We start from the raw sequence: 25,512 nt of genomic DNA on the forward strand, positions 1-25,512 counted from the left end.
AACCTAGGACCCTGAAATAATTGTCATGGTGTGAAGCTTTAGAACTCAATAGAGGTAACCTACAATAAACTTCACTAAAGTCCAAATTCTGCCATTAACTTCTTCCACAAACCTTTTACTGAAATTAGTAAAAAATTAGTGAATAAAGCCAAGAAAATTTCACCTTTATAGTTATCTCACCTGAGTGAAAAAAGTTGTTTTTTTTTTTTTCATTTTATTTACTTGGCTATTTTACTTACCATTTGGAAGCCTGAGAAGAATACAAGCTCTCATCATTAACAGGAGTCGTTAACACATGATGGTTTACAACATTTAAATACTTCTCAATGTGAATCTGTTACAAAAAAGTCAAAGTTTAGACCATTATAGTGGACTTATACTCAGCTAATTTACTTTGTTTCATTAGGTTGAATCTGAATCGTGTAGTTAAGGCAAAAAACTCAACATGCTATGTGTTATTATATGCCTAAGGTATCATTAGGCATCTCAAGGCCAAACTACTTCAACTATCCCCAAAAGCATAATAATACAACTGAGACTCAAAGCTCAAGTGACAAGCACTCTTCACAAATGAAACTGTGCACAATAGTCAGTAAATTACTGAGCCAGGTAAATCTACTAGGCAGTAGACATGAGTAATGTCTTTCTCTTACAGGGACTTCAAGCAAGCATCTGAGGAAAGCATTTAACATTTTGGTAACAGATTATCTAAAACGGCCAACCCAAAGACTCCAGCTAGGGGCAGCCCTCTCACTAGGACAATGATGTGCTAGTCTGATGATGCTACAGAATACATTTTTCACAGCCTCAGGAACTGAGAGATGAAGCTGATTACATAGTAGGGTGAAAGGTGAAGCAAGAGCAGAGAAAATAAGGAAATGAATATTCTCCATCTAGAAGACAGAGATCGATCTTATTTGGAAAATGGACCCTATTATCTAATGCATCCTTATTTCATAAATGAATATTTTCCTGTTGTGAAGATTGGATTCTCTACTGCCCTTAGATATGTTTATAATGATGAAGTCCCTATCTACTTAATTTTTCTGTTCCAAAATTGATATATTTCTCTGGTTTTACCCATTTGATTATAATATTATGAAAATTAATAACTCAAAACACTTTAGCTATTAGGGAAAAGTCAACCCATTTTTCAGAATCCTAGTAAATCCCAGTAAATCTGTATTATATTGATATGAATCTTTTTTGGGTCAGACATATTATTGGATTGACAGTAATTATCTTTTAAACTCTAAGTTTTTTGTTTTTTATTTAAATCAAACTACATAATCTTACATTTAATCTCCTTAACTTCTTTGTGGAATATGTAAGTATATAAATCAATCCATCAGTTAACATTCAAAAAAACCAACCGAATGAGAATGCTGATGACTGCCCTATGAGAACCATAATTCTTTTCTTGTAGAGGCTTCTTTGTCTCCTTCCACTACTGTATTTAATATCTAAAGCTCTACTTACTCTCAACCCTATTTCAGTCCTTTGGATTGCTGTTTCAAGATTCTGAATGTCTAGAGTCTCTCCTTTTTCTTCATGTTGGAATTTTGTTAATTTCTCCTTTAATTGATAAAGGTCTTCATGAACCTGTAGGTATAAAAATATAAAATATTGAAAGAATACACACATAATCTACCTATTGAAGTTATTTATGTTATAGTTTTGCAATGTGTTTGAATTGCTAGAGCCATGAAGTCGATTCTATGGTTTTCATTGAAAAGGACTACCTCTACGGTTCTAAGGCATTCTTTATGTAGAATGGCCCATTACTGTCTCTCAGATTTTGAAAAACAAAGCTTTCATACAATTTCCATTTTTCATTCTCCCATTAAAAATAGATTTAAAATAAAACTGTAACTCAACTGGGTTCTGCTTTTTTAGGTGGTAAAGCAGTTGAGCCAGAGATGGTAAAAAGTTTGTGCCTGACTCCAATTTCCACAAATTGGTTAAGAGGTAAGAAAACAGAAAACTTCCAGTAAAGAGAGGTTCTAGCAGAAGCAGTGCCTTTCAGAAGAGTATTGTAAGTGTGTTGTCAGAACCAGCTGGTTTTCCATTCCTAGCTGGATCTTCCACACTCACTGCTCTAAAGAAGCAGATCTGTACTGCTGTGGCCTTGATTTTGTCTTATATCGTGAGAAATGAAGATGATCCATGAAGAAAAAGAACATGTTATTACTTTAAATTTTTCCTTCAATTTTTGTTTTCCTTGGAAATGATGAACATCTCTCTAACATCAGGCACCCTCAGAATGAAATGGGCACTATGAAATTGGAAAGCACAAGATTCTCTGTATTCATATTAGAAACCAAACTTCAGATAAATACAGATGGCCACAATTATTGTATGGGCTGCTGCCACAAGAAAAACATTTTGTTATGCAAATTTATGAACCCAACACCTGTTTCAGCAATAGTCACACCAATAACAATCTGCAGACTGGGTTGCTAAAGGCATTTTGAAATGGTTACCTTTTCTCCGTTAGTATCACTGGACTCACACATTGATCCAGCCTATGATATTGATTACGTTTGAATGTTCCCATAGAGCCAAGTATTCAAAAGATCAGAATTTGCATCTTTTCACTGATGGGCATCACAGCCTGGCAGACACATCTGGTCATTTGTACTCTGCACAAATTTTCATGTAAAGCCTTCAGGGCTCACAGATTGAAATTTGAACACACCTACTGCTTGCTTGCAGACACTAAGGATGAAGATGTACTTTTGATTGTTTCATCCAAATTACTGCTGCAAGTTGATTTACCACCTATTGTTTGAAAATATTTGAAAAGTACAAAGGGGCAGTTCAAGGGCAAGGCCCTTTCTAGGCCCATATTTTTTTGGTTTCTCCTTTGAATGCATTGACTTTCTCTCCTCTACTACTTGTAGCTCCATGTATCTTTCTGTAATTGCAGTTCAAGGGCAAGGCCCTTTCTAGGCCCATATTTTTTTGGTTTCCCCTTTGAATGCATTGACTTTCTCTCCTCTACTACTTGTAGCTCCATGTATCTTTCTGTAATTATGCCTGTCGACTGCCAGAGAGTGAAAACCGCAATGGATTACTCACCAGGTTACCAAAGGCTTGGTTTTTTCATCTACCTTGTGTGGACAACACTACTTCTTCATAGAGTTGTGAGGCCTGGTACATAGTACGAACTCAATAAAAGGCAGCTGAACATAATTCTTAGCTCTATCACTTACTAGTCACATGATTTCCATGCATATCATCCAAAGTTTCTGAACCTCTAGTTTCTTCATCAATGAAAAGCATAATTACCCTACTGTTCAGAATTATTGAATGAAAATGAGGTAATATGTAAGAAAATGAATCAACATAGGCTTTGGTGCGAGACAGATATGAACTGGAATCCTGCTTCCTCCTCTGCTACACTATTCTTGTGAAAGTTACTTAGCCTCTTTGTGTTCTCATCTGTAAAATGGGGATAACAACTACTTCTGAATGGTGGCAAGAATAAAATAAGTTAAAGTAAGTAAAGTACTCTGTGTAGTGCTAGCCACATAGAAGGACACTGAGCAAATGTCAATTCTGCTCTCCTAAATTGTAAAACCTAGTGAAACACCTTGCATGTAACTGATACTCAGTAAATGTTCACTGAATTAAATTGCTCCCACAATCTTTCTCAAGAGCTTTTTATCCTTCTTGCCAGATATTTTCTCCTCCCCTCTTAATAATCACCCATCTGTTTGTATAATTGCAATAGAGACTGTAGGAAATGTTGTTCCAGAAAACAACGGTGGGAAAAGAAATTAAGTTCTAAATCTCTGTTCTTTTGTCAAATAGATCCAATCTACCATATTGAAATTTTATATCATCTATCATCTCTGTGATCACCAAATACATTGCTTTCCATAAATTTTCTACTTGGAGAAAGATTATTACTTTGACAGTTTGGGGACAGAGCTGCTTAATAAGAAGCCCTTGAAAGATTTAATGCAGCAAAGATTTACTCTACAATTTAAAACAGCCATGAAACCAGACACCATATCGTCAGAGCAATATAACATTCCATTTTATTAATCTCTGCTAAAGACAGAGTTTCGCCGAGTCATTCTCAACACTTCAAGTTATCTTTAACCGCATTCATTTTTATACTATCTGCTCCTGGCAAATCAGACAGGGAGACTGATAAGAAAGACAGTGAAAATACCAAACTGTCAATTTAGCTTCAGTATTTCCAAGGTTGGTGTTACACAACTGTTGGATTTTTGAAATATGATTTCCAAAACTAATTAAAAAGTTAATCTTAACTATTTAATTATTTAGTCCTTGTTGCACAAACATATGTTTAATAGTTGGGTCAAGCAAGCATTTATAAAGATATTTAAAAAGATAGCACATAATTATTAATGAAGAATAAAAACAAATCTTATAAGAGTTACTAACAACAAAAAAAAGCATATAGAAAACATCCCAGAGTCACCATCACACTTCAAGATTATTTCACAAACATGCCATAAGCTATTTAAGGATCAACACATACTGATGTATATCGCCTTGGGTAAGTTACCTTATCTCTTTGTACTTTAGTTTCTTCTGTAAACTGGGGCTAAAAATAATACCTGCCAAACACAGTTGTTAGAGCTTAATGAAATAATGCAGAGCTCTCAGCACAGTGTCTGGCCCTTATCAACGTTGGCTATTATTTTAATTATAATGATGATTACTATTACTATAGTAAAACTTCACTATTATGATTAGCTGAGGAAAGATCCAGCTAAAATTGTATAAAGTCTGAACTATAGACTTGTAAGCGAAAGAAGTTAAGTAGTTAACAAAATGCTGCCTAGTAGAATTCTATGTGGAGATAGTAATTGTATTTCCTAAACCAAAAATGAAAACATGCACTTTGGTACATAATCTGACATGGAACAGAATATTCACAATCAGACCTCTCCCAGAAAATCCAAACATTTAAGGCACATGTTTTCATAATAAGTCACACAAAGAGTTTTAAGTAGAGCACTGATTATCTGTATTCAAATATTTTCTCTTAAATATTTTAGATATTTTCTCAAAACATTACTTTACTATTTTTAATTTGTAAGATTAAAATTAATTTGTAAATTTTCTACGAAATTGAGCCCCAGTAAAAACTCTGCACACTAAAGGCTCACATAAGCTTCTCTAGTTGTCAATACTCTGTGTATACCGTCACACGTTGTGGCTGGGAGGAGGTAAAAACGTCTATGACTCCACAGGGATAGGATGAGCAGAAGTTCCATGTTTGGACCCTTCCTGGACTCTGCTCTATGCATCTCTTTCCTTGGCTGATTTTAATTTGTATCCTTTCACTATAGTAAAACCGTAACTGTAAACTTAGCACTTTCTTGAGTTTTATAAGTCGTTCTAGCAAGTTGTCAAACCTAAGGGTGGTCATGGGGCCCCTAACTTTGTAAGCAGCTAGTCTAAGGTGTGGGTGGTTCTAGGGACCCCTAAACTTGCAGCTGGTGTCGAAGTGAGAGCAATCTTTTGGGGACTGTTTGGTTAGACTTTGCAGTTTGGCTAAACTCATTGCAGGGTTATGGTGAAAGAGAGGATGATAGAAGGTGAAGTAAGATTTAGGTATGATTCATAATGGGGAAGTCTATGAAATTGGTGAGTTTAGGGTATTGTATTTCTAAAAAGGCAAATTTAGGGAAGTCTCTCCTCAATGGGAAGAGACCAAAGTTCTGACAGAAAAATTAGACCCATCTAAAGAGTGAGTCCCACTTCAGATCCACTGAGTGAGAATCCTGATAGAACAACCTTAGGCAAATTACTTCAAGCCTTAGTCAAAAGGACCTAAATATGAGTTAAAAGTGATGATATATGTGGAAACATTTTAAAGCTATCATTTGTAAATGTGAGCAAACAAAATGCCATAACCATTTCAGAAAAATCTGAAGTGTAACTGTTACAAACTGAGTTACACTGGAGAAGTCAAGACATTCTTGATATTTCCCCCCTTAGATTACAAAAAGTTATTTATTTCCCTGAGATTTTAAATTTGTTACAATTCTATATTTAAAACGTTAACTTGATTTGTGATCCAAGTTATCTTTCATATATTTTTCTGTGTGTTCCCATCCAAGGGTCATTTAGATCCAAAAAACTGGAGTGATTAAGAAAAGCAATTCACATATTTTAATTTCTCCCCAAATTTATCACTTCCTACTATTCTGATTTGCCTCTCCCTCATTCCCCGGCGTCATGAGTTCAAATTTTTCAGAATATAACATATTCAAAAAGGTTCCTTAGTGTAAGACGGATTTTTCTGAAGTCAAGTTTCCGGGGTGAACGGTCGCGGAGTTTTACCAGAAGCAGAGTGGTCGTGCTTCTGGAGCGCAACCTCCAGGGTAAGGCACCGTTAGTGTGTTAGGCCGCGGGGGAGGTCTAGGTGGGCATGTTGGGGAGCCCCTTGCATGTTGGAGGCCATCTGGAAGCGGAGCCCCAAATGAGTGGGCGCGAGTGAATCGGCGCTGCTGGGCCTCGCTCGGAAGTGTCATAGCTGGGCAGGGCCAGGGGAGGCCCGTTTCCCACCTGGATTAAGAGGGATCCGACTGGGTCGTAGTTTTCAGGATCCTGTGCCATGGCTAGGGCCGGGTAGGGATACCTCCCGCGGAGGCGCGGTGCCCTTCAGCAAGGGCTGCTCGTCGCCATGGCAACACCACGCGCGGCCCGGCCTGTTCTACGCCGGGAGCGGAAGGGGGAGTGAGGGCGGGGTCAGGGCAGCCGGTCCATTCCGAGAGCGCGCTCCTCCTTGCCTGTCTCCCCCGCGCGCCGGCGGCCGTGGTGCAGCCCAAGGCGGAAGCGGCTCCCTGACGGAACCGGCTAGCGAGCGCAGCTATGGCTGCTGGCGTACCCTGTGCGCTGGTCACCAGCTGCTCCTCCACCTTCACCGCAGACCGGCTGGTCCAGCGTGAGTAGCCAGGTGCCTGGGCCGACCTCCAAGGTCCCTGAGCTTCGGCGGGTGACAGCCCCAGCACCACGGCCTCTCTCTGGGCCTTGTCCCCGGCACGGGCTCTGGGCTCTTCCTCCAGTCGGTCGAGGCACCCAGTCTCCCCGGGTGTCTGCCTCTAAGCTCAAACTCGTTGCTTTTCTGCTCGCCAGCTCCACTACTGCGTTCCTTTCGGCTTCCTCTGTAAAGTGAACTAATCCCTGTCCAGGCTAGTCCACGGGTTCTTGCAAGGATCAATTGAGGTGAACCTAAAGGCGTTCTGGAAATTGTGCTTAGTTACGTTGGTGTAAGGTGCTGGGATTGTTGATATTGTTGTGACTTATGTTGTCATCCCTGAGAGAGTATGTTTCCTCTGAATTCTTGACGCTCCCTTGATGTATGTATTATAAGACTTGTTAGCCTTGTCCCCTCCACTCTGTAGTTAATCGCTGCATTGCCTTCCTCCTGAGGCTAAGGCCGTCCGCCAACGTTAGTTTTTGGGTATTACTGGGGTTATTGCCTTTGCTTCTGGACCGTCGTAGTAGTTGTCAAAAACTGACTAATTCTTGAAAGAAACCCTAGGCAGGGAGACCAGTGTATAGCTAGAGCACAGGAGGGTCATAGGCTGATTCTACCACCAAGGGGCTCTGCAAAGTTGAATTATATGTAACAAAATAATCCTATGTTAAATATATGTTGCTGTGGATTAAATGTCTCCCCAAGACTCACTGAAGTTTGATCCCCATTGTAACAATTATAAGAAGTGTGAAATCCGACTCTGGTATTTGAAAGGTGGAGCCTTTAAGAGGTGATTGGATTCAGTGGGCTCTGGCCTCTGAATGGATAAATCCATGAATGGTTTGGTGGGCTATCACGGGAGTGGCCCTCGTGGCTTTATAAGGAGCGCAAGTGAGCCCGTTAATGTGCTCTTGCAATTCTCACTATGTGATTGTCTGTGTGGCCATGGGACTCTGTACAGAGCCCCCACCAAGAAGGCCCTCAGCAGATGTGCCCTTCAACCTTGGACTTCCCACCCTCCCAAACTGTGAGAAATAAATTTCATTTCTTTATAAATTACCCAGTTTCAGGTATTCTGTTATAAGCAACAGAAAATGGACTAATACATATGTATTCAAATCAGAGCAGTGACTCTGAGCTGTATGATTGTGGGCAAGTAAGTCACTTAACCTCTGCCCTTCAGTTTTCCTATCTGTAAAATAAGGATAATTTTCACAGGTTTGTGCTTAACCCAGAGGCTGCCACATGGTAAACATTCCATATATGATAGACACTATTATTATAGCACATTATCTCTCTAACCCTGATATTTTTCAGTTAATATTACATCAAAAATTAGTTCCCATCATATATCCATCTAGTGAGTATACCAAAATTTGCTCAACATTTTTAAGATTCTTGGTGCTTTTTTTTTTTTTTTTTTTTTTTTTTTTTTTTCTTTTTTTGGCACCTAGCCAGTACGGGGATTCTTGGTGTATTTACCTTTCTAAAAGACATACGCATTTGGATGCCCATTACTGATAGATGAAAGTCCTTTCAGAGACAGTCTCAGGAGTATTATGTTCTGGTGCCGTGGTGCTTTATCATTTGCTTTAAGGACCAGAATTGGCAAATGTGGTCTGTCTTGAAGAAGCTGATTACCTGTAGTTGGCAAGTAGTAACATTGTACTTCTGTACAGTGTATTAACTTTATTGGGGAGAAAATTAATTCTGTAAAATAATACACTTTATTTCTGTATGTAAGTTGTCTCTTAGACAACTCAAATTTAGGTTAAAATTGCATGACCTTTCCTTTGCGATTCCACTAATCTAACTTTTGTTATGTGTTCAGTGATATTAGGCTGTAATATAGATTTGGACTGAATCTGGTGTACCTTTCTGGGAAGGTCTGGTTCTATTACGTGCATCAGGAAGAGGAAACTTTACGGTTATCCAGTTACTCTTTCCTTCGACATCTGATCTATTTTGCTGCTTTTAACCAACAGTGTAAAATATTTCATAACCCAATAACCAAGTTTGTTAGAAATATACTTAAAATAAGAATCAGTAGGCCTGTACTGTGGATAAAGTGCATGCATGGACTTTGTGAGAAACATTTTTTTTTTCTTTTTGCCACTCAGAGGTCTTATTTGCAGTTTTCTGGTGGATGCCTGACATCAGATAAAAAGGGTCATTACTGACTTACAATGTAGACTTTTAAAGGGAAGTAAAAGCTCAGGACACTAGAGGGACTTATGTAAGATTATATATGGTGTGAGAATGATTATCCGTTATTCCAGGGCCAGAGCTCTTTCTACCTCACATATATTTTTTGAACATTTTATTTTTATTCTGGAAGAGTGTATTCTCTGATAAACACAGAGCTGGTCTCTGTCCCAGTTACTGCATCTTAAAATAATGACTAAGATACTATTCCTGCCCTCAGGAGGGATGTAGTAAAAGTGTATGCTCCACCTGTGAAAATTAAAATATAGATTCTTAAGTTTTAACACCTTACTCTACTTCTCTAGAAAGAACTTTAGATAGAAAAGTCTCTGGAGACTTGTTTGGTTTTAGAGTATGTCGTGCCAACTCAGCAGCCATTGAGTTTCTGCATCTGAGCAAACATCTGGAATATCTGGAGCAAAATTCTTTCCTTTAGTGAAATGTATGAATTTGGAGATCTTAATCATAACATGCATTTATATATATATATATATATCAGTATTCTTCCCAAACATGTGTTCACATCATTTAATTTGGTCCTTGTATCCTTGTGAAAACAGGTTATTTCCATTTTACAGATGAAGAAACTGTGGCTTGGAAATACAAGGCTTTTTTGACTTGCCCAAAATGCTCATGTAGTAAGGGCTGGGATATATGTTTAAATTCAGGATTTGTATGCATATGAATGAAATGTGTTGGAATTCCTTAGCAATCAGAACTATTTAAATTTAAGATGGTATCATTGGTGTAATAAATGATAGAGAAGATTAACCCCTAAAAGAGGGTTTTTAAATATGCTAACTTTGCCATTTGGGATGGTTGAAATCTTAATTCTGAATGGAGAGAAAAATAAACCTTTGCCCAGAGGATCTATATTAAATAGACCATTATTTATTAAATATATATAAAATACACTAAATATATATAATGTGTTAAATATATATTAGAAAGAGCATTATCCATGCCTGATAGTCTTTAACAATGTCTGGATTATTTTCTTAATTGAGTGAACTCAAAGTAAAGACATTATATATTAGTCACTCCTACTATATAAGATCAACATTAAAAGTAAAGGGTTATTCCAGATTATCTCTAACATCCTTTCTAGATGTAAAATTCTGTTACCTTGTTTAATTACTTTTTTTTTATGTTAGATTATGTGATGCTTCTTAACTTGATTCTGGCCTTCTTAATTTTTTGTGCATTTTTTTTTTAAATTTAAAAATCTAGCCTCATTTTAAGGTTATAGTAGGCACTTGACTTGTGAAATAGAAAATTCAGCTTTTTGTATTTGGAATTCAGGTATGTTTAAACATAGAAACAATCCTCTGGTCCTCAGGTGTCTGAAACTGCAAAACCAGAAAGCTCAATTATGTGATGGGTGAACCAGGCTTTGGAGAATTACACAGGCCAAGCCAGCTATGATTTGTGACTCTCCTTCTTTGGGAAACATGCATTCTTCTGCAAGACTGGGAGTTTGTTTTTAGGTCTGTCAGACTGCTGTACTTACAGAAGGATCTTAAAGTAATTTACGAAGGAGAGTATTCTTATTTCAAAGGTAGAGGTTATTGCAGCTTATCCAACATTGGCAAGAAACAGAATAGGGATAAGAGCTTGAGTCTTCTAATTTTTATTTTTCCGCAGCTTCTTGAGGTATTCCAAGTGGAGCCATTTGGTCTACTCTGGGAATAAGTAATAATTTTTGCTTAAGCAAAGTTGCTTATTTTTGTTGTGGTAGGAGGACTCTGCCTTTGATGGATTGTATATTTCCAAGTCTTTATTTTCTTTAAAGGATGGAAGTTTGTGCCAGCAAGATCTACCACAAGGGCAGTTGTCATCACTCTGATTCAGTAGATGGTCAGACTAAACCAGTGATTTCAACTGGTCATGGGGATAGGAAGTTTGATTTGTTTTTAGCTACGATACTTAATATATTTTTAAATTTTCTATTAACATTAAGAGGTCTTAAGATCTTTTATGTTTAACAGAACATAAAATGGGACATGCAATCATCAACCTAAGGAGGAGGGAAAGCTTAAATAAAAGTTTGTATTCTCTCCAGACCCAAAGGGACTTAAAAATCATGTCTACATTTTGTTCCAATGCACACGTGTGTGTGTGCGTGTGTGAAATTAAAACTCAAAGAAGCTGTGTTTTCCCAAAGTTGTTCAACTCATAAGCTGGGGAGCCAGGATTCAATTCTAGCTCTTCTATACATGTGAAATTTGATGGACTTCTTGGAATATGATGAACTGTATGTATTCAAAGTAGAGATAGGGATAGGAGAAATTGCAGTAGAAGATTTTACTACTAAAATGAGAACTTTCGTGGCTGTCAAAATAAGTTTACACTTATTCTTTCACGGTAGTTGGAGCCTTAGTGGATGAAGTGTGACAAGTTAAATAATAAATGAAAATTTCTCTATTGTTGTCCAGTTTGTCTCCCTGCTTGTGGAATATAGAACTCGACTATTTGTATGAAGTTTTAGACAATCTTTTAGATATTGTTGACAAGTAAAATAATTATAAGGTGTTGTCTTTCCTATAAATGGCATTCCAATAAATGGGAAGTGGGTGGAGAGTAAGAGGAGGAATGCCAGAGAAACAGTATTACGTATTAGCCCATGCAGTACAAAACCATTTACGATATGGAGAGTATTGTATCATCTTGGAGGATTCTGAGCACGTCTAGGCTCAAACCTTTATTTCTGGGCCATCTAACTGCTCGATAATTGTTTTTGTGTGGCAAAAGGGAAGAACATCTAGAAAGTATGCAGTGGTCATTTGGTTTAACAAGTTGCTGGTCTTTTGCCCTGTATAATTCCTCAATAAATAATGATACTCAATAAATAATGAAATCTGATATAAAATCATTTTTATAAGGTTAAAGTATGAAAAAATTTTTAAATTTGGCAAGAATGATAATCTGGACATGACATTGTATTTATGTTGGAGCCAGTGCACACAGATACCACAAATGCATCTCTAATAATAACTAGGAAACAAGATTGACATAGGTTAAGATGGACCAGGACAGTTGTGAAACTATTTTTTTGTTTACTTTTTGTTTTTACTTTTAAGAGGTCAGATTTTTGTTGTTGTTGTTGTTGGCCAGTACAAGGATCAAACACTGGACCTTGGCGTTATCAGCACCACATAACCAACTGAGCTAACTAGCCCACACCAGTTGTGAAACTCTTAAAAAGCATTTATGATGATTTAGGTTCAGTAACAAATAACCTATTTAGGGTTTAGTTTTCCATACAGACCTGAGAGCAGTTTCTACATAGAGGCAGAGAAAAGCATTACCATGCTTAGATCAAAGTCAGTCTGCTCAGAGCAGGAAAATGTGTGATCATTTGGTAATAAACAGCACTAGGATGTTGATATAACACAGTTGCCATTCTGTATGAATTCTGGGATTTTTCACGATTTTTGTGGGCAAAATATTTTGTGAATTGAGCACTGAATTCTATCTTCTCCTTAGCCATCTGACTTGAAGCAAATTAACTTCATTCTATAAATATTTACCTAGTATCTACATGTGCTATTCATTGTTCTGTGAACCTGAAACATTATGTACCTCAGTCACCTACCTCATCCGTAAAATGAGGGAATTATCTCTCAGCTTTCATGATTTTTTTTATCAGCTTTATTGGGCTTTAATTTAAACACTATAAAATCCACCTGTTTGAAATGTATAATTCAGTGATTTTTAATGTATTTACAGATTTGTGCAACCATCATTAAAATCTGATTTTAGAACATTTCTGTCATCCCAGAAGGAAACCTTGTGCCTATTTGCAGTCATTCATTCCCACCCCCAGCTCTAAGCAACCACTAATGTACTTTCTGCCTTTATAGATTTGCCTTTTCTAGACATTTTATATAAATGGAATCTTATGAAATATGGTCTTTTATGTCTAACTTCTTTAACTTAGCATAATGTTTTTGAAGTTCATCCATACTGTAGCATGTACTTCATATTCCATTGTATGGATATACCACATTTTGTTTAACCATTCATCAGCTAAGGGACATTTGGGTTGTTTCATGCATAGTGCTGTTATGAACATTCTTGCAGAAGTTTTTGTGTGGACATATGTCTTCACTTCTCTTGGCTAGATAGATCCTAGGAGTAAACTTGCTGGGTTATCTAAGTTCATGTTTAGTATTGTAAGAAACTGTCAAACTGTTTTCCAGAGTTGCTGCACCATTTTACATTCCCAGCAGCAATGTGAGAAGGTTCCAGTTTCTTTACATCTTTGACAACACTTGTTATTGTTTGTATTTTTATTATAGCCATTCTAGTGGGTGTGAAGTAGTATCTTGTGGTTTTAATTTGCATTTCCCTAATAACTAATGAGGCTGAGAATCTTTTCATATGTATGTAGTCCATTTATATACCTTTTTTGGTGAAATGTGTATTCATATCTTTTTTGCCCTCTCCCCCCTTTTTTTTGCCCATTTTTAAATTGGAATTTTGTCTTCCTATTGATGAGTTGTCAGAGTTCTTTATATATTCTGGTTTCAAGTCCCTTATTGAAATGTAATTTGAAAATATTTTATCCCATTCTGTGGCATGTCTTTTGGTTTTCTTGATAGTGTCTTTTGAAACGTGAAAGTTTTTAATTTTGAAGTCTAATTTATCAATGTTTTGTTATTCCATGATCCTTTTACCATGTGTTGCCCAATGATGATTTTAACTTCTTGAAGGACCTTTTGGATCCTGGATCTGTTAGCTTTCTGACACTTTCCAGTGGACCAACCTTATTTTCAATATTTGATTACAGGGGCTACAGAATAATGTTCTTCATTAAACTTATTCCATTTTGGGAAATTCATCTCGGACATGTTTGTCTTCTTTTCAAGTCAATTAGCATCTGCTGCAGATATTGTCATCCTGAGCAAACATTACTTTTTTTGTAAGGTCTTATTACTTGATGCTGATTTGTTTATGAAAAATTATCATTTGAATTTGAAAATTATTTTCATCTCATAATTGTCCTGTTTATGTATTCTTTCTTCCAGAAAACTACCATTCATAGATTATTTTCAAAGCATCTAAGATTAATTGCCAGGTAATTTTTGTGGTTAATAATCAAAGAAGACACTTGAGATAGATTTTATCAGAGATAGATTTTACCAGACACAAATGGAAGACATTTGTATCTAGGATGGGAGGTTATGATGCTTGTCTGTAATGACCAGTTTCAGTTCTATGAGAAAGAATAAAACCAGCTTTGCTTCACTTGAGATAGATTTTATCAGAGATAGATTTTACCAGACACAAATGGAAGACATTTGTATCTGGGATGGGAGGTTATGATGCTTGTCTGTAATGACCAGTTTCAGTTCTATGAGAAAGAATAAAACCAGCTTTGCTTCCCAGACTTTTATTTTGTTCATAAATACAGCTAAGTCATTGCACAGGGTTTCTTTGCTTTAGATGAGGGTTTCTCAGCTTAAGCACTATTGACATTTTGGGCCAGATAATTCTTTCTTGTGTGGGGCTGTCCTGTGCACTGTGGGATGTTCAGTGGTATTCTTGGCCTCTATTCACTAGATGCCAGTAGCATCTCCCCTCTTGTGACAACCAAAAATGTCTCCACGTATTGATGTATGTCCCCTGGAGGGTAAAATTGTGTTCCCATAGAGACTTATTGCTTTAGATGTATATTTAGAAGTATGATTTTGAATAAATAATAGTAATGGAACTTAGAGCATTCCTGTACACCCAAGATATGGGTAAAAATTGTCCACTAGCTGTGCCACTGGGATTGATAAAGTGGTCTTTGCACGCAGTCCATAGCACTTAAAGGCTGATGGTTCTGCTTGACCCTCATAAAACACTTTTCCGTGTTCTCTCTCCGCTTCCTGCCACCTTCTTTATGCTCTTGTTTACATGTTTGTTTCTCACTGTGTTGCGAAGTCTTCTAAGGGCAAGTAGACAACGTACACTCCCCCACCCTCTCCCCCCAATTGTTTTAGGGTGAAGCCGTGGTGACCAATTCCAGATGACTATTGAGAACTTGAGGAAAAGGAGGAGGACTGGGTTGGATTTCCTCTGCTTCAATTATTAAAAGTTTTCCACTGTGATATAAAAAGCCTAAGAGCATGTGGAAATTTGAATTTAGAGTGTGAGTAGAGAGAAGGAGTGTCAGGGAGAAGTAATTAAGTGTTGTGAGCAAACCAGAATCTCTGTACTATTGTTAAGGCAGTGGTATGTTGCTTTAACTCAATCCAGTTATTCTTCCCTCAGCAACTTAATACGACCTGCCATATGGACTGAGACAAATATTGCGTATACTTGCACCAGGAGGCTGGGGTGTGATTACTCAGGAAATCCCAGATATGAATTTACTGGTAATTGTCTGTGTTAAAGTTCCAACTCTAACCTTGCACAGTTTTATTTGTATTTGACAGAGCAGTACCTTTTCTTATAAGACATTCTCATGAAATTGTGGCTGTGAAATTGTAACTGGTTGCGACAGTATGGACCCATTATGATTTTTAAAGGCCTCTCTTTTGCCTTGCTGGGTAATGAACACTCTGGGTTTCCTGTTTTTTCACCAATCACATTTGCTCAATTCCTTTCTTTTGTAACGGGCACTTTCCCCTTCAGCTTACATCAGACTCTGCTGCCTCCTATAATTTTCCTAATTGCTTTCTCTTCTGTCTCAGTATATGCCTTAACAATGAAAAAAACATTTTTTTAAAGGTAAAACTAATATTTATTTAGCACACTGAATTTAGAACATTACAAGCATTGAGAATTAAAGTGTTTTATTTCTCTATAAAAAACGTATCGAGTCATTCTAACACTGTCTGCTTTCTTCTCATGGCATATCTTGTGATATGGAGTAAACATCTTTTCTCTGCCTTGGCAACTGGCCATACTCCTTTCTAAGCTGGGGGGGGGCGGAATTCAGGACGGCATATTTTAGGGTGTGGTCAGGGGTAGAAGGGAGGTCTAGAGCAGCCTAAAGTAGGTGGTTATTTCCTAATTGTTATATGTTTCTTACTGACTCTCCTCAGTGCCTCTCCAACCTACCCTCTAGTCAGGAGTCTGTCACTTATGCAAAAAACTGAATTGAGAAGAAGGAAATGAGCATTTACTGAGGGCCTCCTTTGTGCCCAGTGCCTGTACTTTCTTATGCGGTGTTCCATTTAATTGAAAAGTCATTTGAGGAGTGTTTTTGTCCCCATTTGCAGGTGAGGATATGAGATATAGGGATATTAATGTGCCCAAGGTCTTGCCGAGGGCCGGCTCTCACAGGCAGGTCTGTCTGACCCAGGTCTGTGCTGTCTCTGTTTTATGTAGTCTTTTCTGTGCTGGTTAGTATTGCCTTCGCAAAGGGAAGGGAGAGGAACTTCGGGTCTCTAGAAGAGAGACACTTCTGAAAGTGTCTCATGAAAGACACTCATATCTGGGGTGGGTGGTTATGATGCCTGGCTGTAGAGGCAGTTTCAGTTTCTGAGAAAGGATAACACAAACTTTGCATTCTCAGAAAAGTGCTGGTTTCTGAAAGGACCATCTTGATCTGAGGTGGCAGCTGTTTCTTCCCTCAGGGCATAGAAAATATGGTTTAACCACTGGACAACTCTTCACAAAGAATGTCACAATTACTTAAGTGTACGTTAATTCTACTGGTATTAAAAGTGTACTTAATTATCCTAGTACTGAAAGAGATATGAATAATCCAAAACAGTATCAATGCTCTTAATTTGGAATGCACTTATTTTGGTTGTGGGGGGAGCTGAGGTGGATAGGTGAGGGAGTAAGGTAAGAAATATGCATATATGTTTTGTGTGTGTAAGTGTGTGTGTGAAAGAGGATATTTGTGGTGTTTTGGGAATTCACCATAAACTTCAATTGGCTTCCTTATTCATGCTAAAGAGAGTATCACCTCTTAAGGATTCTGAAGCACAGAAAGCTAGCTGCCTTTTTTCTTTCATTCGATTGCTTACCAAATTTACTCTTTCTCTGACTGAAGGGACATTAGGATAGACAGGGAGTAGCACAAAGCTGGGCAAGAGGAAGAGGGAGATGTTGGGTAATAAACTGAAACGCTGCCTTTGCATACAGCTTCCTTCAAATCTCCTGAATCTTTCTTTTCAATAACTTGCCATGTGGGAAATAAATTCACCAAGGAAGTGAGAAAATAAATAGGAATTGCTCAGGAATTGGTGTCTATGTAAAAACAGTTTCTCAAATAGGGAAAGAGGTTTACGCTTGTACTTAAACTAGGGGAAAGGTTTATACTTGCGACTGGAGCTGGGTTGACGTGTAACTTCTCGTGTAGCACTACAGATGAACTATTTTAAGCTGTGAAACCAAGTTTGTAATAATAGACTTGGCAATCGATCACCTAGTCTTTGTCTCTTAAAAAATGATGTATTACAGCTCCACCAGGTGGCTGCCAACAGTGTGAATGAGACAGGCTGACATCCACATCGAGGAGGGTGAAGCTGCTCTTGATTTTATTAGTGCATGTCAGAGTTGATTGCATCAAGATTCAGTTTAATGAAGGGCAGAAAAGGGAGACCACTGCAAGTTTTTCTAGGAAGTCTGTCTGGCAAAAACAGCCCTCAACATCAGTATGACTCACCTTTGACATATAAATATCCAAATGCTGTACACAGGTTTCTAATGGGTTAATTGTGCCGTAGGTCCATATATAATGGTGACCTCATTCTGGCTATTGTTTTTGGTGTTCCTAAAAGGGCAAACGATACTTTATGTCCATATGTTAGTTTTGGCTTGTGACTGTTAGAGACTTGAGTGTGGCCTAACTCAGAAGCTAAGTATTGTAACATCACAGTATAGTAGGAAAGAATGCTGGTGACCTGAATTCAGTTTTAGGCTCTTCTATTAGGCAAGTTGCTGTTTTTTTCTGGCCCTCAGTTTTCTCATCTTTGAAACGAGTGGATTATATTGGCTGATCTCTAGAAACTCTTAGCTGTGTGCACAAGCATTTGAACAATTCTGTTTTAATTCGGAAAAGAATAAACTTATTAAGCATTTGAAACCAAATTTAAAGGATAAGGGAGGAAAGCTATATTTAGTGTAGACATTTACATTTTTTAAATTAAACTCTACATTATGATATTGATGATAAGAACTAGAATGAGAGTTTTTACTGTTCTCTCGCTAGTTCTAATATGGCACAGATGTGATAATAAAGTCCATATGCAGCCTCGCAGAAAGTATCTGATTAGACATAAAATGTTAAAAATGAAAAACATCTGATAAGTAAATCGAGCTATCAACTTGTTTTAGGCAGCCCAGAGAATAAAACAAAAACAAAAACCTACGCAGCTACTAAATCACTGAAATGTGAAATTCATTTTCCTAACTTATTGGTTCTGTTCCCATCTAGGTTTAGAGAAAGGAGAAAGAAATAGCTTCTTTCTGTGTGTTAAGTAAATATCTTAATTATTTAAAATTAAAAAGGCAGTAGAAAATTGAAATTTTAGGAGCTCTGAGTAATGAACATTGGTTTGTTTTCTTGTATTCTAAATATTAATAGGATGAGCCATTTTTAATGGATCCAATATTCTAAATTGCAGTTAGTAAGTATATGCCATTTTAATTGATTTATTTTTTCATGTTAGTTGAAGGCATTAATTTGAAAAAAGCATAACCTAAATTTGATTCCAGTTTTTAATTATACAACCAGTTTAGAAAATATCAAGATCTGGTTGTGGCAATATAAGAATATCAGTCCCTTTTGCCTTTTTATTTTGCTCCTTAACGACAAGTGAATTCATTATTTTATTATTCTATCCCTTTACAAAAATCAAGTCATTATTTTAAATAACTTACTCATGAATGAAGACGGATTTCATATGGTAGCTCCTCCCACCCTTTTAGAAAAACAGTTTATACATTTTTTGCTACTCTCTTTGGTTTAGTTTGCTTTCTTCCATATGTACATTTATTGGCATGTTATGGTATGTGTGTTGGCTGGGCAGTATTCAGCTCTTAGAAACACAGCCACATATTGCTATGCCACCTGCTTGACGTTCGGAATGTTAGCTTTGAATGCAATATAGACTTTGATCTAGGAGTTGTTTTTCTGTGAGAAATTTACATGAAAACAGAATCTTTGATTTTAATAACTTATCTGTTTCTCCTGCATATTACACACCAGAACTTGTTATAATGCTCCATGAGGGACATTGTAGCTGGTTGCTATGGAATTGATTGTCACTAAATAAAAGATTAAGATTTCAGGTAGAAATTAAGTGGGAAGAACTGCTGATTTCTTAAAGAGATAGGATAATATTGGCACAGACGTTCTGTTAATTTAAGAGTAACAATTCTGGTTTTGATGAAGACATTTAAAAAGTTAGTTTTGCAATGTGCCTTATCAAAGATAAAATCTTAAAATTTATTTTTTCTGGTTTTGATGAAGACATTTAAAAAGTTAGTTTTGCAATGTGCCTTATCAAAGATAAAAATCTTAAAATTTATTTTAAATTTAATTTTTTTTATTTAAAAAGGGGCTTTTCATTTTTTAGAAGACCAGTTCCTCCTAATAACCACGCCCGAGGGTTCGGATCCCACATACTGACCGGTTCCCGCTCACTGGCTGAGCGAGGCGCGGGAGCAACACCGAGGGTTGCAATCCCGTTGCCGGTCCCCGGCCCGGTACGGGGGTAACACTGAGGGTTGCGATCCATTGCCGGACACGGAAAAAGACAAAAAAAGACAAAAAAAAAATTTATTTTAAATTTAATTTTTTTTCATTTAAAAAGGGGCTTTTCATTTTTTAGAAGACCAGTTCCTCCTAATAACCACATTATTAAAAAGATTATTTTGCATATTACTGTAGGTGTAAACCGACAAGAAGCTCAGGAATGGTGCATCAAACATGGCTTCGAATTGGTAGAACTTAGTCCAGAGGAGTTGCCTGAGGAGGATGGTAAGTGTTTATGTGTTAGTAGAAAGCATGGCGTTTAGATTGAGATATGAGAGATCATTTTAATTTAGGGAAGAAGAATAACAGTGAAATTCAAGGAACATTTTTCCCCCAGGAGTTTGAAAAGATTTGAGCAAAATCCATTGATGTGTTTTTAGGATATTTTGAGGTTGATGTATTTTCTTTATATTACTTTTAGATGCCTTTAGAATAATATTGACATAAAGGGAAACACATTAAGATTTGTGGACAGTATTGTAGGGATATTCATGTTTTATTTTATTTTTATTAAAAAGATTATTTTGCATATTACTGTAGGTGTAAACCGACAAGAAGCTCAGGAATGGTGCATCAAACATGGCTTCGAATTGGTAGAACTTAGTCCAGAGGAGTTGCCTGAGGAGGATGGTAAGTGTTTATGTGTTAGTAGAAAGCATGGCATTTAGATTGAGATATGAGAGATCATTTTAATTTAGGGAAGAAGAATAACAGTGAAATTCAAGGAACATTTTCCCCCCAGGAGTTTGAAAAGATTTGAGCAAAATCCATTGATGTGTTTTTATTTATTTATTTATATTTGTATTGGTTATGAATATTCATGAGATACAGAGCTGATTGTCACCCCTCGTGCCCAAGATGTGAAGGCCATATTTGTACTGGCAGCATACCCATTACCACAAATTACATTTATACCCCGTGTCCCCCACCCAATTATTCCCAACCTCCCTCCCTTTCCCTCTTCCCCCCCACTCCACTTTGTATCCCAAGGTATGTTCCCTCCCTCTGTAAGTTCACCACAGCCCTTGGTCTTTCTATCCTTCCTTCTTTCTCTCTTAGCTCTCAGTTATGAGTGAGTGCATGTGGTTTTTATCACTCTATGCTTTGCTTATTTCACTCAACATATGTTTCTCCAGACTCATCCATGTTGTTGCAAATGGGAGAATTTCATTCTTTTTTATGGCAGAGTAGTATTCTATGGTGTATATATACCACAATATCCTTATCCAATCATCCACATTGATGTGGTTTAACCATTAATGTTGTAATCCATTTATTTGGTTTTACCACCCATTTTAGGACTTTGGAAAAATGTTTGTTTTTCTTTTTTTTTTTTTGTCTTTTTCGTGACCAGTAAGGGGATCGCAATCCTTGGTGTGGTGATTTGGTTTTACCACCCATTTTAGGACTTTGGAAAAATGTTTGTTTTTCTTTTTTTTTTTTTTTGTCTTTTTCGTGACCAGTAAGGGGATCGCAATCCTTGGTGTGGTGCCGCCCACACTGCGCGCAGCCAGCGAGCGCACCAGTCATTCCTATATAGGATCCAAACCCATGGCGGTAGCGTCGCTGCGCTCCCAGCGCTGCACACTCCCGAGTGTGCCACGGGCTCGGCCCAAAATGTTTGTTTTCTAATGGATAAAGAACGGCAAAGGATTTCTATGCGAGCGCACCAGTCATTCCTATATAGGATCCAAACCCATGGCGGTAGCGTCGCTGCACTCCCAGCGCTGCACACTCCCGAGTGTGCCACGGGCTCGGCCCAAAATGTTTGTTTTCTAATGGATAAAGAACGGCAAAGGATTTCTATCTAAAATCTTTGTTATTTCCTCGATCCCTTATCCTTTCCCCACTGCTAGAGAAGGAAAGTTAGACCTATATTCATAGACAGTTAAAGTTGATGTTTCTTATTTTGAATTCATAGTAACCTAAGGCTGAATTGCCAGGAATCCCAGGGGGTGTGTCAGACCTATTGGTGTCTTTTGGACACTCAAAACCCAAAATAGACCCAGAATTCCCTCCCTTCCCCCATAGTGCTGCATTAACCGCCTTCTGCTATTGTCTGGATTTCCCCTTCTCTTGTAGATAACCAAGGTTGGTATCTCTAATACCATGCCAGGATTATGTAATTAATGGAATCTTACATTTTCAGGAGAATGTGAGTGGATTCCATTGGTGAGGCAATGGGGATGACTTTATTATATAACTCTTATATTGTGTGTTCAATTGTTTTAGTTTCTAGAATATTCTTATCAGAAGCTCTAAGCTCTGTATTTGCCTTATTTTTTCTCTTATTACATCTGTTACAGTATGAAGGAACAACTAAATAAGCAAGATAAACCATGGTTATTTGATAAACCATGGCTTGGGGGATATATACATACATATATGAATGTATATGTATATATGTGTCAATGTGTGTATAAATAAATATATTTCCCCTTCCTGATTAGATGACTTCCCAGAATCTACAGGAGTAAAGCGAATTGTACAAGCCTTAAATGCCAATGTCTGGTCCAACGTAGTGATGAAGAATGGTAAGTAACTTGGAACTAAAGTCATTTTTTCCCACTGTTCCTTTTAAGTTTTAAATTATTCACATTTGAAGGTACTTCAGAAAATTCATGGAAAGATTCATATTGACTTTTAATTCAATTTTTCCATGAACTTTTTGACGTATCTTTGTATTTGTGGGACCATTAGGATTATACAAAATCTATAGATTTGTTCCAACTTCAAGTCCCTGGTTGGAGGAAGAGTCAAAAATAGCATTTCTAGGAATTTTTATTATATGTTTAATAGTTAATTCAGCAAGAATTTAGAGGTTGCCTATAATATGCCCAGCATTATCTTTGGCTCTGCGAAATAACTCCAAAATTGTAAGGCACTGGCCCTGTCTTTATGTAGCTTATAGTACAGCTGTGGAATCAAAGTGTACCCTTTTCAAATGCCAGGTCAGTACACAATGCAGTCTGTGGAGAGTGCAGAATGACTGACGCAGTCAGACAGTACGTAGAGTCAGAGATGTGTCCATTGTGTTAGGCTGGAATATTTAGAGAGAGCTTTAAGGAGAAAGTGGGTCCTGACAATAGTCTTTATGGGACGGTCAAGATTTGGGTTGATGAAAGGGGAGAATGAAAAGCAGAGGAGGCATGGCTGTGAGAATAATGATTGTATGTTCTAGGGTCACCAAGAGAATCCTGTAATTGGAGCTAGCTTAGAGAGAAGCCTGAATTCTAGGCAGGAGAATTTGGGCTTTTTCCCATAGGACTGGTGAATCACCAGAGTTATTTTAACAGAGGAGTGATGCGAAGAAGTTGGCATTTTTGAAAGGTTGTCATGGTGGTGTGTAGGGAGGTTTGATAATTGAAAGAAGTTGAGGTACAGTCTGAAGGCAGGGAGACCAGAGCTGTTGCAGCAGCTCAAGGGTGATGTGTTGGGGCTTGGGAAAATGTGCTGACAGTGGCCGTGGGGTGGAAGGCTGGACTTGAAATGCAGTGGGAAGGGGGTAGGCTAGTAGGCACACACTAGCTTCTTTTAGTCTGCATTAGTTTGCTAGAGCCATGGTAACAAAGTGCCATAAGCTAGATGGCTTAGAACAAGAGGAATTTATTGTCTCACAGTTCTGAAAGCAGAAGTCCTTCATCAGGCTGTCGATGGGGCCATGCTCCCTCTGAAAGTGCTAGGGAGAGGTCTGTTCCCACCCTCTCTTCTACTGGTAGTTCCTTGGTTTGTGGCAGCATAACTCCAGTCTTCACATGGCATTCTCCCTGTGTGTCTGTCTGTGTCCAGGTTTCCTCTTTTTATAAGGATAGCAGTATGCAGTATAAGTAATTATGTCGGCAAAGACCCTCTCTCCAAATAAGGTCACATTCTGAGGTAATGGGGGTTAGAACTTCAACATACAAATTTTGGGAGCATATAGTTCAACCCATAACATAGTCCTTTAGGAATTGCTGCCTGTGCAGTGTTTTTCTCTTACAGCCCTTGCCTGCCTTAGAAAGTATGCGATGCTGGGTAAAACACTACAGAAGGAAAACGAGAAAAGTTGTACTTCATAGTGAGCTTACCTCATCTTCCTTGAGATAAAGGGTCAAGTGTAGGTCATTTTTATAGCAGTAGAATATTCCACCTCAATTTTGGTAGAGACTTGAGTGTTAAGTGAGATTGGCACCTGTCAGCTTGTCTGAGGTCTGATCTAACCCTTGTCATCACTGGAGAAGCTCCTTCTAGCATAATAAGGTGTTTCTTCTTCTCCTTTTCTTTCCCTCTCTCCTTCTTCCTTTTATCTTTCTAGGGAGAATCTAACGTGTCTGTTACATTAAATTGTAAAGATATTAGATTATATTTTATTGCTGTAGCAATCAAACTAAGGCCCAGATAGATCTAGAGGGAATAAGGAGATTTTAACCTATGTTACTATCTCTCTCTTACCAAAACAAACTCAAATTAAGGCGTGGTCCTTCTCATTCATTCATTCAGCAAATCCTTGTTGATCATTTACCATGGTGAGTCATTGCTCTAAACTATCTACCCTATAAAAATAAGTTTAAGATATGGTACATAAACTGGATCAATTTAGAATAAAATTATATTCAGTGGCGCTTGTTATATTTATGAGAACTATTTTCAGAAAATCTTATTTGGCTTCAATCACTTTTTGAAAAATCTGTCTCCCAAGTTCATATATTAAAGAAGTACTGCCTTGTAATGTACACTTATGGCTATGAATTTAGAGGCTGGACTGAACATGGTTTATTACTTTGGAAGTATGGTTAAAGGTGTTTTCTGAAAAAAATGCCATTCTACTTGTTTTAGACACTAATCAATATTCTTAAAAAAACTACAAAGCAAAGAGGCATGTTGTGGATTTTTCGTGGTTCTTTACCCTGAAATGTGTTTGCTTTCTTCTTTTTTCTCTACAGTACTAGTTCATTGGTTTGCTGTTAACCAAAAACCAAAATATGGCCATTAACTTAATTCCGTGTTTAAGAGGATTCTGGCCTATGTAGTATGAAGGAAACTTAACTATCTTTTCTCTTGGAGGAGCCCTGAACGTGGAAATACAATGACTTTTGGATGCAACCTAGGTCTTAGGAAGCATGAAAGACATCTTTGTATAGCCCTGTATCTTACTTTAGAGGCAAAGCTCTGTATGGATATATGGTGGGTCATATTACTCTTACAGGGTGACCTACCTCCTGTGCTGTTTGCAGAGCCTTGCTTTGCTGGTGATTTGTCTGAGTGTCCAGTGAACTGTTCCTTGCCTCAGCAGGCTTTTGAATGTCAAATGTTATCTGCCAGCAGGTACTCAGACTGGTTTGTTTGTTTTGGGGATCTCAGGCTTTTCCACTTTTTTTCTCTTTCATTTTTCCCCCTTTTCTCTTATTTTTTAAAAAATTGTGGTTGTAGGGCCGTCCCGGTGGCGCACTGCGATAGTGCGCCGCTTGGGAAGCGTGGCAGCGCTCCCTCCGAGGGTTTGGATCCCACATACAGACCGGTTCCCGCTCACTGGCTGAGTGAGGCGCGGGAGCAACGCCGAGGGTTGCGATCCCGTTGCCGGTCCCGGTCCGGTACGGGGGCAACACTGAGGGTTGCGATCCGTTGCCGGACACGGAAAAAGACAAAAAAAAAA

General features: G+C 37.8%; 2 protein-coding genes across 2 annotated transcripts in view; one reads left to right on the top strand and one right to left on the bottom strand.

Annotated features, from left to right (window-relative positions):
- Nucleotides 1–6,606, bottom strand: part of IQCH (IQ motif containing H) — a gene marked incomplete at its 3' end in the record, with an annotated part of 35,337 nt that extends 28,731 nt beyond the window's left edge. Inside the window, exons 1-3 of the mRNA XM_008572503.1 lie at nucleotides 6,556–6,606; nucleotides 1,480–1,602; nucleotides 240–334 (exon numbers count right to left, since the gene is read on the bottom strand). Of these exons, the coding sequence (XP_008570725.1) occupies nucleotides 240–334; nucleotides 1,480–1,602; nucleotides 6,556–6,606 (269 nt within the window). The remainder of the gene's footprint in view (nucleotides 1–239; nucleotides 335–1,479; nucleotides 1,603–6,555) is intronic.
- Nucleotides 6,607–6,861: 255 nt separating this feature from the next.
- AAGAB (alpha- and gamma-adaptin binding protein) overlaps nucleotides 6,862–25,512 on the top strand; it is a 41,420-nt gene continuing 22,769 nt past the window's right edge. Inside the window, exons 1-3 of the mRNA XM_008572504.1 lie at nucleotides 6,862–6,934; nucleotides 20,016–20,105; nucleotides 22,331–22,414. Of these exons, the coding sequence (XP_008570726.1) occupies nucleotides 6,862–6,934; nucleotides 20,016–20,105; nucleotides 22,331–22,414 (247 nt within the window). The remainder of the gene's footprint in view (nucleotides 6,935–20,015; nucleotides 20,106–22,330; nucleotides 22,415–25,512) is intronic.

Source organism: Galeopterus variegatus, unplaced genomic scaffold (genome assembly GCF_000696425.1).
Source record: "Galeopterus variegatus unplaced genomic scaffold, G_variegatus-3.0.2 Scaffold794, whole genome shotgun sequence".
NCBI classification, from domain to species: domain Eukaryota; kingdom Metazoa; phylum Chordata; class Mammalia; order Dermoptera; family Cynocephalidae; genus Galeopterus; species Galeopterus variegatus.